Raw genomic sequence first — 16,149 nt, 5'->3', positions numbered from 1 at the left:
GATATGAGGCTTAGAAAGAAGGCATCTATAGCTTTCTAGTGCGTAAGGAACCACAGGAACATGGTTCTGAATAACTGTCCAAAGTTTGTTAACTTACAGAAAATACTTAAAAGTTACTTAACACTTTTAAAAACATAGTATCCAAAAATATTATCCAGAATGAAATGCTTTTGTCAACTTACCTGTTCAGAAAAGTGTTTTCTTTACTGGTTATTCTATCACAGCAATCTAAATAATGCTTTAGTTGACAGACCATGGTTGTGTAGTCTATAAATATGCCACTTTTCATAATTTTCTGTAAGTATCTGGTTAGAATCTTTTATTTCACATGAAATTGATCCTAGCTTACTTTTAATAAAATATGACATGTTTAGCTTCATTCTAAGATCTTTTACCAAATGTTTAGAAAATAAAAATTCATCATCAAACAAGGTTTTGGGAAGAACATTTTATTGCTAAGCATATCCTTGAACGAAATGCAAATATGAAATAAAAGAGAAAAGGAACAAAAGCAGTAACATCACAACATTATAAAATAAGTTCCTTAAGAGTCTGCTCATAAAACAACAGGGATATGATAGAAGCTCACATACAGAATGCACATGTTCCCATAAAATTGTCCAAATAGAACTTACACTAAAAGGAATATAACAAATGCATTTTTACTCAAAATTTTAAAAAATGTAAAGAAAGAAAGCAGAAAATCAGTTCACAAGACCTCAAGACTCCAAGAACAGCAATCTTTTAGACATCGAGATATAATCAACTTCATATAGGTTGGGCCATTTAGGTTATCTATAATCGTGCTTTGATATCTCTTTATAATCCTGTCTTTTTAAATGACAACAAAAAGAAAAATCCAAAGTTGTTAACACATTGAAATATCAGATAATGAGGAACACTTCTTTCCGTACACATTAGTAAAGCCTACCATTGTTTAAATTGCTCTTTTTGTCCCATGTCATTAAGATATTGTTTTCAAAGTCAAATATTCATGCAACTTACAAAGACCAGCAAGAGTAGATTTCTAAATCTAAACAGCTGTTTTTCATCTGTACAAAAGAAATTGTATATACCTGACCCTCCAGAGGACACACTTCATTTTTATGTGAATATTTGTCTTGCTTTTCTCTTGCTTTTTGTATAGCTATGGCCACACAACCAATTTATTGTTTTTCTGTACATTGTTTCCTCTTTTCAAAAAGAAAGAAAGACAACTGGAATACAAACCAAACAAACTAAAATACATAAATAGGAAGGAGAGAACAGTTCTTAAAGCAGTATGTACACAGGTGGCTAAGGAATTATACCAGCAAAAATGTAGTAAAATATGTAAACAAAATCTGAGAAGATTTATTTTTAATTCTCTTTGACACAGATAACTGTGACAAAACTAAAACTCACACTTGCTTCACATTTTAAGGTTTACTTTTTTGTTGTTTTGTTATTATTTTCTTTTAAAACAACATTCTCATTCCACTTCAAGACTTGAACAGGTTTCCTGTTTCAGTCACCCCATCAAACATACCATGATAAATATATCTGTATATATATTTATTTATATATATTATACTATTAAATTCCTTTTGTGTGTGTGTCACAGCAGCTTTATTCATTTATTATTTATTTAGTTAGTTTTAGAAAAGATAGGTGAAGGGAGACATGAGCAAATGGAAGGACAAAGTTATCCGTAAGTATCTGGCTACAAAATTAAACCACAATGAAAAACATTATCATGTTGGGGGCGGGGGAAGAACTATGTATTTTTCACTCTCTTCATGCCATGTTTGGCTTGTGTGACCTTTTGTGGGTTACATCACAAGTTGAATTCCCCTATTGTCTGTTTTGATTAGTTAACAGACTTTTGGTATTGTCTTCTATATTTGCATGCATTTCAATCAGTCACAGATCCAGCCCACCGCCCCCTCCCCCTGCTTTCCCCTTCACTAGGAAAGGCTCTGTTTTAGTTTGTGGGGCTTTCTCCTTTACCACAATTTGGCTGGGCTAATGGACAGGAACGATATTGTTAAGTAAACCCAATAGCTCTGATAAAACCAGCCCTAACCCAGTCTGTTCAGGGTTTGGGTGGCAAATTCTGGAATTTGATCCTGAGGGACCAGCTTTCAAACCAATATTCTCGTCCATCACATGATTTTGCTATGTGTTCAGCAAAGCATCATATAGGAAACAAACAACAGATTCTAAAAACACCACAACCTGATATGTAGAGTGAACACCATGGTAGCTTTTGAGTTCATATGGCAATAGTCTCTCTCACTTTAGTTTTCTGAGATTTTTTTTTTTCTTCTTCTTAATGTATGTCCAGTCATTCTCAAAAAAATAAACAAAAACCCAAAAGCCATTTTTTCCCCTCAGATCTTGAAAAGTTACACACACTGGCCGGAAACCAGATAAGGGTGGGTTTTTTTTGTTTTTGTTTTTGTTTTTAACTTTTTTCTGTTCTTTTTCTTTTTTGTTTTTTACATAATTAAACAAACAAACAAAAAAAAAACATTGTTACAGTCAAGCTTCACATACATTGTTACAGACTCACTTGGAGTTATGGAACAAGTAAGCCGTGAAGTCTTCTACCTTGGGTGAAAGGTCCTCAAGAGAAGCGGCTCCCAAGTTCGCAGATGCGAGGAGCCGCCTGGTGCTCCGGAGCACAGAGTGTGTGCTTTATGGTACAGCAGGGCAGAAAGAACTTCTTGTCTCCGGGCAATAACTGAATCAAAGCAGCCACGGCTAAACTGTAGATAGGTAGGTACATCTTGGTGTGTGTCCCTTTAGAAATGGTTTTCCCCACCATAGCCATGGTATAGACCCCATTTCATCATTAGCATAGTTCTGACATCCGCGAAATCTCTTTTTCCAAAACTGTGCATATTGATATAGAAATAATTCTGTATTTTCAATTCAGGTATTGGTAGCGGTGTCGTTTTTTACACATAATACTCCTTGTCCTTGTTTTTCTGTTTCTTGTGGCCGCTCTTCGAGCTCTGCTGCTTGTCCTTGAGGAGCGTGCCATTGCTCTGGGCCGAATTGCTGATGTAGTTCCGCGTCTCGTCCACTTGATAGGACCCTTCGTCCCTGTTCCTGTACTTGTACATGGCGTACAGGAGGATCAAGATGCAGAGGGCGGCAGCAGCCACAATGCCGACGACCATCCCTGTCGTACTGCTCGACTCCCGGATCACCTCTGAGGCCCCCGGAACCCGTCTGACTCCCGGCTCCGTGGGGTTTGCTGTGGGCACATTACGGAACATGGGGGAAGTAATTAGTGGGTTCTTCAGTTTGGTGCTGTCTAGCTCATAGGCAGTGGGCAACGGAAGCAAGACTAGGTCAGGCTGGGGTTTGAGATCACGGTTATTCATTTTGCCAGCTGGCAATTTGGGCACCATCCCAGACGAGGAGGAAGCTGTGTAGCGGATCAGCTCAGGGGACAAAGATGTGGTAGTAGTCCTACTAGTTTCGGAGACTTTGTTAGGTCTAAAGTCCTTGGATTCCCACTTGGGCGCATGTGCTTTGTAGCCACCTTCGAAGATTGAAGTGGAAAGACTCTTATCTGTTACCAAGGAGAAGGTGGTGTAAAAATCTTCATCATCAGTAGGGGGCAGGTTAGAGTCAAAGGTTTCCCCTGAGCCATACCCAGATATCACCAAGCCATCATCATCACAACCTTCGCTGCCTTGGTCCGACAAGCAAGGTAACCCCGCCTCAGAGGTCATGGACAGGGAATCTTTGGTGGTCTCAACAATGGTGAGGAGGGGGCGGAAGGTAGGGGGGAGTGTAATGAAAGGTGCACGAGTAGCAATAGGAAGGGTAGCTAAAGGGTCTTCTACAAGAAGAGGGATAACTAATTCACCTCCTGGGATTGAAAAGAAAAAGAAACACAGAATTAGCATATTTGTAGATAAACACAATTCAATCACTTTCAATGAGTGGAGTTCATAGGTCATGCATCAGAAATGACAATAAAATGACCTGAGTCCACATATGGATCCTTTCTGGTGGCGGCCAAAACATTCTATGCTGATTTAGAGCCCATTATATGCCTCTGCCACCAAAACCTAAAATCTATAGACTGGGGCAGGGGTGCAGATTTTAAAGATACTCTCAAGTAATTATTTAGATAGAATTCAAACAGGCTTGTTTCCAGGATTTGCTTATGGGATGATGACGTTCAATTAGACTGTTGTCATTACTGACTGGCTATCAAAATTGTGTGTGAATATGTGTGTCTGTGTGCGTGTACATGCAGACATGCATGTGATTAATTTGTGAACCATAACATTTCTTAATTGCCTTTTAGGGCTTCTACTTACTTGTTCCCATGAGGATGAGAATGACATATTCCCCATGTCACTGAGACCCAAGACCAAGGAACATAAAAGACATGCCTTTAATATTTCAAGATACTACCTTTTGTTTCACATTTATCAAGTGCAGTCTTCATTTACTATATGCTAAGTGAGGGGAAATCATAAGAGGTTAAAATTGCTCATATAACAAATCCACTTTGACTATGCTTTTCCAGAAATTCACCTATTAAATGGCAACTCCTCTGCATTGGTCTAATACTATGTTAATGTATTATTTTTATTCTATATGCAAAATATTCTGAGCTGGATCTTAGATTTTAAAAACACCCTGACTAAACAGTTATGACTTACTGGAAACTTACAGATTCCGAAATGAGTTTCAAAAATCAGTGATTCTTAACCAGAATGGCAAAAATATATCAGTTTACCCACAGACACTACTTACTACATTTATAAACATGCTGACTAGGTCACAAAAGAAAATTCAGGTAGTTCACTAAGTCAGAGCACCTTGCAGATCACGAGTACTCCAAATATTCTGTGGTGGGTGTTACTCACCTAACTGTAGAACCAAGCTTATTACTCATGTATGTAAGAAAAGTCATCAGGGTCTCTGCTATGTTTCTTTACAGTGTTATTTTTTAAACAGAGGAAGAATCTCAAGAAGTCACAGTTCATTGACTTTTGTCCAAAATATTGATTTCAACTACTGTTTTTAAAAATCCTCCAGCAAGAATGGTATGATGTTCCCTTGTCCTGGTTAGTCAGTCCGTTGAAATGCTGATACAATATTACTGAAAGTCTCTTTCTGAGAGCTAGGTCTCTATGTTCTCAACCAGGGACAATGTTCTTGTGTGTTCTGCCCTCAGTGGTAACTTTGTGCTGATGGGATGGTTGGTGTTTAAGTATCTGTTATCAGATATGACTTTGCTGAGGTGTCCCTATTGGTGACAAACCCAGACCTGTGGGTCAGTACTGCAAAATTCTAGGGACACTCCAGGTGGACATGCTTCTGAGCTTACAGTCTTCCAAGGTTATTCCTATAAAAACTGACTCACAAATTAGAACTCCCTACTCTGCTTCCAACACCTTATAACTTTAAACATTTCTTGTGCCTCAGTGGAAACTCTGGCATCTAAAGTGTCCAGATTTTAGGTGTGCTAAGAGAAGGGTCTCCTGAGAAGAAGCCTATTGCAACCTTCCTAGCACCTGAGAAGACCTGCTTGTAACCGCATCAGAAGCCTTTCCTCCTTCCCTACTTAGCCTTAACACTGGGTTACACAGAGAGAAATTGAGCAATAATGTACATAATGTACGTAATGAGAATCATTTGAAAGGCAAGAGACAATAGAGTATTGCGCCATCATCTCTGGCCTACTCGATAATGTTATCCGTTGTGGGGAAATAAAACAAGAACCTTTCTGAGAATCTCAGAATGATATTTTGGGTTGTACTCTACACCCAGGCTTCTCCTCTGGTGTTGGGGTTTGAAAGTATTGAACAAAATGATTTTTGTGGTTCTGTCAAAGCTTCAGACTTGCTCTACTGGACCAGAATGCTTATTTTTTACATTGTGAACATATATAATTCATATGCCCTGCAACTTATTTAATGCATAATTTACACACATTTGCTAGTTTTTATAAATGGGATTTGGAGCACATTTCCCTTAAGGTAAGCCAGTCATAAAACCAACCCTGGGCTAACTTTTCTCCTTATTCGTCTAGCACAGGGTCCCGAGTGTTATATTTAAGGTGCTGTATGGGAAAGAGCAGTGTTTGAATAAAAGAAGAGCAGTGAGGAGGGAGAAGTGAAGGCTCATGCAATCTGTTTAAAGGTTCCCTAAAGATTACTCAGGGATGATGTTACAAGAACAAGACAGTTCTTACCTCTCTCACCTAGAACAAAAGCTTAGCATATGTGTTCCTTTCAGGCACAAACACTGAAAGTCATTTGTTCCTTAGGGCTGTGATAACAATCTACCCCTTCTGCTTTATTAAGCAGAGAGGAAATTGGGATAAGGGACAAGGAATAATGGATTTGCTGGGAGGCAAAGACCCAGCGCACCTCATTCAAATATAAATGCAAATTGTTAAGTAGGATGCCAGTGTCCCTTTAAATGAGATAAGATCACTGCTTTCATGATTACAGAGTGGCATTCATTTGCAATTTTAGTGTGCCATCTGTGACACACACTGGAGTCTTAACTTTGCCTGTTCTCCTCCTCCCCCACTTTTCAATCTTAGCTAAAGCTTCCAGGTGTCTCTGTTGCTAAAGATCTACAAAATCTACAAACTGCTCACTCTGCAGTTGAATCACTCCCACTCTCCTTTGGTAGTCCTTTCTCATTCAACACCTTAACATCTTAAGGTGAGCATTTCTCTTGAATTACCAAAAAACAAACAAAAAACAAAAAACGCTATAACCATTAAAAAACATCCTTTTCAGGATGGGATGGAAAGCAGATCTTGAAGCTCACAAATGTATAAAGAGCTTCTAAAAGGTTGGTAAGCCCCTAAGTGAAAGGATAAGAGCTTATTGCAAAACTTGAGTGATGGGGATGCTATTGCAGAGTTTAAATAACAGAGGCTACCCAAATCACTAATTTTCAGTTTTCTTTGCCACTTGTTTTTTAATCCTGGTAGCAGTGATCAAAATGATAAGTGATACCCAGTATAAGGGAAATTTGAGCCCAAATTCAGTGGTATGTAATTAGTGAAATGGTAGAAGCTTTCAGAAACCCATTTCCTGGAATCTCAAGGACTTGGAAGAGTGTCTTTAGCTTAAAAGAGAGTCAACTGGGATATGGGGGTCATTATTACAAATAAAAACTACAGTGAAAATAGTGGAAAGTTTTAGGTAACTGTAAATTGTGGACGGTGCCTGGGACAAGTATATGAGTTACAGTATACAATCAAATTTAATATCAAATTCCACCTTTAAGAGTTAAGATGATTATAATATCCTGAGGCATCCATGGGAACACACTGTTTGAGATGAAGAGATGAGGGATGTATTTCTCTCAATATTAGAACCTTAATAGAAATTACTTAGAATGTGGATGCCTATTTAAGACTTTATGTTTGCTTCAATCCGAAGTGACTATACTCAGAAATGTTGGAGCAGCTGATAATATTTTTATCTCACTGCCCAAAGATTACAAAGTCAGTGATCCTATCAGATGTCTATGTTAACAAAAGCAGACCCAGAAGCAGCAACCCTGAAGTCATAAGGGGTTACAGGCAGAGTCACACAAAACCTACAATTCACCAAAACTCTAATTTCCTATTCTATCTCTAGAATTTTTTTTGGTTTGGAATAAGATGAATATTCCTTAAAGTTATCATTTTAAAGTGGGAATATATACCCCCCCACACACCTTTTTTTTTTTTTGACAGGGCTGTGCTTTTCTTTAAACAAGAGATCACTGGGGATATAAAAGATCTATTTTAGCCCTGAAGGCTGCCCTGCTTTTTTGCTTTATGAGTGTATTTATAGATATATAATTCATGTGTCTAGGGCTCATATCCAGCAAAAGGGGCTCTCTGCCACTGAAAAGACAGTGGATTAAAAATTTAATAGACCTCTCCTGAACTGTGAGAATGTTGTAGGTGATAGTGAATGTAGTGGGTCATCTATAAAAACAAGAAGAGCAGCAGGGGGTTTCCATGTGGCTCTAACCTTGCCTCTCTGGAGATATTTGAGTTTAAGAAGTCACAAAAACAGCAAAACAAAGACACTGGAGAGCTAGCTATGATAGAGGACACCATGCTCCAATTCCGTGAATTTCTTTTATGTATATTTAGGTTCTTTACCTCATGTCTTATTTGTATTTTTCTAATTCTCTGCTGGGAAGTTCACATATAATGGGGAGAAATGATCCTTTTCCCACTAAATAAGCTATCGAATGATCTTTATTTAGGTTTTTGGTGCCACAGGAGTGTGTGCTTGCAGCACATAAATAAATATCCCAAAGTTTGTAACCATAAACTTGTTCTCCATCCACCTTCAGAAAAAAATAGCCACAGACAAATATGGCAAGTACCTGGGGAGGACACCAGAAAAAACTCAAGTGTCTCAAAGGGGCTTAACTCACACTTTCATGAGATGAGAATCTTTAGGTAGGACCTTTTAACCCCCCAGCTCATCTGATTTCCTAAGGCTACAGATTCTGTTTTTCAACATATGCCCAGGTAAGCTGAACCCAAGCCCCTTGATATCATTATCCATTGTAAAATAAGGACTGTCAAGTGGAATTTTTCATTTGCTTATTGATTTAGAGCTTTGCCTTTAGAGACACCCAAACTCAAGTCAAGAGCACAGCTCTGGGGCTTAATAGCCATATGAGGGTGATCAAATTGCTTCGAATGTCTGTAAAATGGAAATAACAACACAGCCTACCCCACACCACTAATAGGAATAATAATAATAATAATAATGCATGTTAAGTATTTAACACAGAGCCTATTGCTACTACAAAATGCTAGTTGCTAGTATAATTTCTATTAATATTTTAGGCTTACAACTACTGAAACCATTGAACACTTCTTCTGAGAATTTCTTTAAATATATAGTAGCCTCATGCTAAAGTAGAAGTATGATAATAGAGAATCTAGATTATTTAAGCTGTTTTCAATGCAGAATTTGAGGAATGACTTATTATAATTCAATGAGCTTGTATTAAAAAAATTATCCTTTAATAAATGGTCTTATAGATAGCTTCCTCAACAAAAATAAAAGCTTTCAATCCAATTAGGTAAAATAACACCCCATTTAGGCAGTTCTTAGTTTTGAACCTAAAATATCATCCAACATATCAAACATTATAAAATCACATAGACCTAGGTAGAGAAAGGCCTACTCATTAAAACTACTAGGTTGGAAACATATCTGTTATCCTTCATTCAGTTAGATATTTCTATAACAGTTTCAGATAACCCTAATATTGACAATTAAAGTGAAATAAGTAACCTCTTTACTTAAAAATTGTAGAGTACTTCTTACCGTTCTTATGTTTCTTGAAGTCCAGAAAGGCAACATCTAAAAACCTTTAAGATCAAGGGATAGTCTCACCCTAGAGTCATATAAAATGGCCACACCTACCTGAAAAGTTGCCTAAATAGAACTTCAGGTGTGAAAATCATCATATTTCTTCTTGGTAGAATTTTAGGATCCTTTTAAAGCTTACCTGATTAAATCCTCAAGAGAAATGGAAACTTATTAGAAAGGAAAAGGAGAGAGGAAGAGAGAGAATTGTGTGCCTTCTCTGTGTGTGTGTGTGTGTGTGTGTGTGTGTGTGTGTGTGTGTGTGTGTTTCACCAGAAGGAAGGCATCATTATCATAGGACAACACTTTAAACACCTGAGATTCTTGATGTCTTTATTCTCAGTGAAATTGATGTTGTAGCCTGTGGTGAATGTGAGGGTCTAATCCTGGATAACAAAACTCACCATAATCATTTGAGAGTACCTTATTTCCCCTTTGCAGAAGGAAAAAAAAAGACTGATTTCCAGAATTATTTCAATAGAGTTAAATTAAAGTGCAATTACAACTGATAACATGTGGAGCTAATTCATTTTCTTCTGGGGTGCAGGCCTCCTGTAGGCTGTACCTAATTTAGTATCCCATTGTAGAGTCTACCATTACCTTCAAGGCTTTAAAGCTGATTCAGGCAAAGAGGCCGGGCTTGCTTTGAATGCTAAAAACAATTTACCCACCCTCTTCTACCAAAAGTAGGATTCACATTGATTATTAGAAGCAATTCAGCACAAAACATAACACTGAAAGTTAAGCAAATAGACACAAATGAAATCAAATATTTACTGTTGTCTTCAAAATCATATTGGAGAAAATAAAAACAACTTCAGGACCAAAGTAAACTAGAGGGAAGGAGAGCAAATAATATCAACAAGGCATTCATAATATAAGGACAGAAAGGAAAGTAAAAGCAAATAAAAACTAGAGGCTGTTTTTGAAAAACAAAGACAGAAATAATTTCCATATAGACAACATAATTTAAATAAGAAAAAGCATACCATATTAATTTAGTCAACTTACATCAACAAATTGCCCGCATGTTTTTTGGCATGAAAGAAAAATTTACAAAAGAAAGTTGTGTAAGAATGCTCTTGGACAAATAGAATTGCCACATTCTTGTAACTCGCTTTTTTTGTTGTCATTTCTTAAAAAACCTTTTGAGCAAAATGTCTAATTTTTCAAATATATAATTTACAACAGAGGATGATACAGGGAGGCAACAACACATACATCCACACCACATAACATAAAAAGAAAAAAAAATCTGCACTTCAACAAATTTTTACTTCAAGGTTCTTGGGAGGGCATCCATTTTAAATTTGAAATAATCCCAATTGCAATGATTTCAAAATCTTAAAAAAAAAAAAAAACCTGTTTACTTTTATAATTTGCCTTAAAATATCTATGAATCTAGAGGGCTTGGGATAAATTTCTGCATTGTTATAGGTACTCAGATATATATTTAATTTCTAAATTTTTGTCTTTTTGACGAGTATTAGACTTTCTTTAATTTAAGGGGATGGATGACAGCACATACATTTGAACAATGCTAAAGAAAGGAGGGGGATGGGAAGGAAGGGTGCAGAGAAGGTAGGGTCGTTTCTATGAGTGAATTACACAAGAGATGAAGATGATGGGAGTAAATGTGTAAGTGAGTCGCCATGTCCATGTAAGGGCGGCACGAAGTGATCTAGCTGCATTAGAGCTTCTGGCTGTAAGGAAGGGATGGGCAATATACAAAAACAAATGAGCCTACACATGCCCATCTACAGAAATAAAGAACAGAACTCTAACACTGACAATCTCACACACCCTAAGCTGCAACTTCTTCAACATGCAATTACTCCAAAAAATCATTACAATTTCATTAAAATTTACAAATAATAAAAACAGTTAAACTTTTTCCTCCTACTGAAAATAGCCAAAGTACATAAAATAATACTACTACTAATAATGATCAAAAGGTTAAAAGCAAAAACAAGGAGACTAGATTTATGCACTCAGGTTGAACAACTTCATCGACAGCCACACAGCCCCATCTAGAGTTAGGGAAAGAGGTCAGAAATCTGCAGAGGTGATAGAAAGGCCAAGTTGTATAGGGAGGCTGTTTGCCATGTTTGGTTGGTAATCACTTCCCTGTATAGAAACGGTCCTGTCTGAATGACGTCATCAATTTCCCCCATGCCACTCACAGTACGTGAGATTCCCAATGCCACTGGGCTAATTTGAAAGATGTGGATGTGAGATTCTGCAGCTGAAGTTGTTCCACATTTAAAGAGGGAGTGGGGAAAATTGCAGAAAACAATTCATAACTTTTTTTTCTCATAATTTTGGATAAAAACAAATCTAAAGATAAAGATCTAGCAGTTGAAACACACTGATATATTTTTATATATAGATAGATATATATAATACAAAAAGCACTTAATTCCCAAACAAGAAGGGAGAAAAGAACAAACAAAGTTTTAAGGAAAAAAATAGATCACACACTTTCAGAGATGAACAACCAGATGCACACGCTGAACTGGCACAGACAGAGCAGTCAGGGGACACTTTATTTGCTTTGCATTTTCTGGCTTATTGATTCCCCTTTTGGTGATAGCCAAAATTACAACGAAATGTTGCATTTTCTTTAAATTGTTTTTAAATTTGGTTTTGCTTCTTTTAAAAAAATAAAAAGGGCGTGCAGTCTGGATGTACGTCATAAGTAGACATTTAAAAGAGAAGGAAGTGGCTAAGACTGACAAATGGGTAATCGTCCTTTCACTGTAGGAAGGTTAATCAAGTTAATACATGGTTAAAGTAAGTTGCATTTAGGGAAAATAGAAAAACAGAACAGCAAGCTGGGGTAGGGAGCGGTCAGCAAGACAAAACCGATTTGGGGTGATAGAAAGGTACTGGCTTTAGTTTCATGCCCTTCCAGTAAGGGCCAAGGACATCCCAAGCCTTCTTGCCAATTCCAAGAAGAAAAGCATGTAAATGTATATGTGTATGTGTTTTGGGGGAGGGGAGTTGAAATAGAGCCTGTAGGAATGCATGTAAAAATATACATGTGTTTATGAGTTCTGTTCTAGGAAATATACCTTGTATTCATTCATAGCTTAAGAAGGCATATCTTGTAAGATGTAGTGAAGTTGTAAGTAACACTGTTCCATATGAGTGTTCTTGGGTTTTGCCCAATTCACAGGGCACCATGGATTACAATAGGGTCTTAATAAAATGGAAGAGCAACCCCCCCCCCATATTTTTAGTAATAGGATCAAAACCCCTCTCCACTTGAAAGAGCATGGTGGATATCAGTATCTATAAACTACAGGATAGTCAGGAAATGAGGATGGTTTATATGAAGTACACTTGGGAAAACTGTACCAGTGTTCTAGAGACCATGTGGGAAACAAAATGTTCCATTCACTGCATACTGAGAAAAGTAGAGGAGAGACAGGAAGAGATTGGGGGGAGGGGAGGGAGAGAGGGAGGTGGAGAGAGGTGCTGGGAGAGGCTGGCTATGTGTGTGTGTGTGTATGGGTTCAGGGAAAGATACTGTAACAAGGACATGTGGAAGGAGTTTTTAGAAATGACCTTGGCCTCCACTGGAAGAGATCACAAGAGTTTTATTTAATATTATATCCCTGTGAGATCATCAATGTTCAACCAAGGACTGGGAAACCCGGGTAGGCGAACCACAAAGGCAAGACACTTGAGAGCACCTGGTTCTGAGAGCCAATTCCAATCACTCCCAAGAACATTTTTTGGGGGTGACTTTAACAAATAGAATAAATTGTGAGGATGAGCCACAAATTTGCTCCCTAAAGACGCCCCTTTTATTATTTTATATTAAAATAATCATAGTAATGTGTCCCCATGGGTCAGTCCGTACCAAGATTTTTAGTCTCTGGTTTAATAATATTAATCATTATTTGAGGAACTTCACAAAGGTCAGCTGCGTGGTTTTAAGAAGTGGCCAAAAATCCCCAATAGTTAGGAAAAAAAAAAAACCCTTGTTGCCATTTTGGTGATTCTTTGACTGATTATACTTTTAACATTGAATTTTATTGTATGAGGATCCCCTATAAAACACTCTTATGGCCTCACAAGGCACTGAATGACTCCTGTAGAACAAAGCTACTTTTATTAATGTTTATATGAACCACTTTTGTATTACAAGCCATTTCTCAAAGTAGGAAACATAACTGGTCTACGTATGAGACTAAATTTATAAGATACTTCCAGTACATGCATACTCCTGGATAATAAGAGGTATTTTGAAGAAGACCTGTCAGCAATTTGGGTCACCTAAGGTTCTGATTGAGTGACTTACCTATTTCAAAATAGCCTGTTTTGAAACTCATACAAGTAGGACATCACTTACATTCTGAAATCACTGGTTTAAACAATTGAACGTACCAAAATTTATAGCTGTCATTTTTCACAGAAAATAATATATGTATTTTTTAAACTCATGGAAGCCATAGTTTCAGAAGAAGCCAACACTGAAAAAATATAGTGCATGTACATTTTTATAAGCCAATCATCAGTTAACATGCACAAAGCTTGTTTAGTTTCTAACATAAGATACAAAATAATATTGTTAGTAGCTTATAATCATGTCACAGGTTTGCTGTTATCTTTCATTGTCTATGTACACTATGCCTTCATTATCAGTAACTGCATAGTTTTGTATCTACACCTGTGCTGGGTGTAAAGAATGCTTTAGGATTATTTTTGCCACTGAGAACAAATAATACAATAATTTGGCTTGAAACAGCATATTTTGATTTGATCATTTTTATCCCACCATGACCAAATAACTGTGTCTAAAAGTAAAATTACATTTTTAAAAACATCAAATACAATCCAAAGGAATTACACTGGTCAGCATTCATCTTGGAGAAAGCACTTGCTGCACAGAAATAACTTTATAAACTGTGTAGGGTTGTGCTTAAGAAGCCCAATGACACACTCAGGTAACTCAAGCTGCAAACCCGTCTCTCTCAGAGAGTGGATCCTGCTTGCTAAAGGGCATAGTCTTCAATGTATGGGTGAGGTTGAAGAGGAAAGCCCAAATGAATTACTTAGTATAAGATTAAATATTTGTAAATTTCTGAAGGAAAATACTGGAGAGAAGAAAAGGAGGGAATCTTCTGGGAAGTCTGAGTGCAACACCAGGGAAGACTTAAAATATAACAAATAGGAAGATTTAAGAAAGGAGTTTGGAGAAAACCAATATCTAATGAGGATTTTGATATTTTTCCATCAGATCTATGCATAAACCTCCTCCTCTGTCCCTCCTGTGAAATGTACACAAACATTCCATTAATTGTTAATTTATGTGTCCATGGGATGAAGGGAGAGATTCTTCTGGGAGAATCAATGGCTCAATTGTGAATCACAGTTGGGCTTAGACTAAAAATGGAAACTCTAAGCATAGATATGGAATTCTTGAAACATGAGGATTCCTGTCATGTCATGTTTCATTTGTTACAAAATGAGCCCTGCATATACTCTGACTTCTCAGAACCTCTTGCTTAGACATGACTGATGCTCAGAGGAGGGGTGAAGCCTGCTTCATACATTCTATTTGTTTCTTAATAACAAGTTGAATATTTTCTTTTGAATGCTGAACAAAAATGCCCCCAAGTAAAAAATTCATGTGCATTTTTTCCCCAATCTCAGTTTTCACACCTAGTTATAGTGAATAAGGAGAGAGAAAAACTAAACCTATAACGTGGAAAAGAGAGCCCAGGACACCAGCAAGTCCAATAATTGGAAATGTATTTCTGTCCTAATGATTTGCTTGACCAATTTAGAGTAATTTCTCATACTTAAGAAGACAGATAAGAATGGATAAAACATTATAAAGAGTAGTATCATATAATTAAAACTGATAAAAGAGAATGTTTAGATGCGAAAGAGATTTAAATTAATGATGTCTTCCCTATAAAAACATGACCTTTAACTGTGCCTGTAATTTTATCCCACAATTTCTACTCTTTTTCTGAACCTACACAAGTTTCTATGGCTACAACACTCCAATGCACTTTGTTTTATTCTGTTTCAATTACACTCTAAAAACATTAGGACAAGGAGTCTTTTTATGTTTATTTTTCTTATCAACTGAAACATAATAACTATTCAAACATGCAATGAATGAACTAATAAATGAGTAAATGAATTAATATATTTCTTTTTTTTTTTTTACCTCTAGACATACTATAGTTTCCATAAAGGCATTAAAAAATCATATATTGCCAGAGTGGTCACCTTGTGCCTGAAATTTATATGGGATAGAAGTTTCAGGGGCAGGAGACCTACGTTTCAGTCTTGGTTTTACTGTCTACTATACCAGCTTGTTAGGACATTGAACAAGCCAGTTAATCTCTGTTTTTGTTTCCTCGTGTGTAATATGGAGATTATACTGTCTGTTCAATTAACCTACCTCACAGGGCAGGCTTATGCAACTGAGACTTTGAATGTGAAAATGCTTAGAGATTCTAAAGGGCTTTTCAAATGTTTGTTACTATTGTCTTCAAAGCTGACACCACAGGATGAACTATGAAATGAGGATTTTATATGCAACACAGGCTGAGTCCCAGACAACCGAGGTTGGTGCTACACCAAGGATAATCCATAGAGCATCTGCTTCAGTATCAAACAAACAATAACCTCAATCCCAAACCCAAACCCAGATAGCTGTTATTCTACTTCTTTTGAACTTCTGTCCCTCCCCTCCCCCCAATAATGCTAAATCGGGAACCTCGATTAGTTCATCTTTTAACAGTGAATTTTTATT

The 16,149-nt window shown here is 36.9% G+C and overlaps 1 protein-coding gene across 5 annotated transcripts in view; it reads right to left on the bottom strand.

The window, feature by feature from the left end:
• Window positions 1–2,499: 2,499 nt before the first annotated feature.
• NRXN3 (neurexin 3) overlaps window positions 2,500–16,149 on the bottom strand; it is a 1,415,138-nt gene continuing 1,401,488 nt past the window's right edge. For all 5 annotated transcript variants that reach the window (XM_090271249.1, XM_090271250.1, XM_090271251.1 and 2 more), the window contains one exon: window positions 2,500–3,244. In XM_090271249.1, the coding sequence (XP_090127375.1) occupies window positions 2,943–3,244 (302 nt within the window). In that variant the 3' untranslated portion in view covers window positions 2,500–2,942. The remainder of the gene's footprint in view (window positions 3,245–16,149) is intronic.

This window comes from Furipterus horrens, unplaced genomic scaffold, assembly GCF_987537825.1.
Source record: "Furipterus horrens unplaced genomic scaffold, mFurHor1.1.pri manual_scaffold_3, whole genome shotgun sequence".
Classification (NCBI taxonomy): Eukaryota; Metazoa; Chordata; class Mammalia; order Chiroptera; family Furipteridae; genus Furipterus; species Furipterus horrens.
Note: the sequence above shows the minus strand (reverse complement) of the source record. Positions and strands in the feature narration are given on the sequence as shown.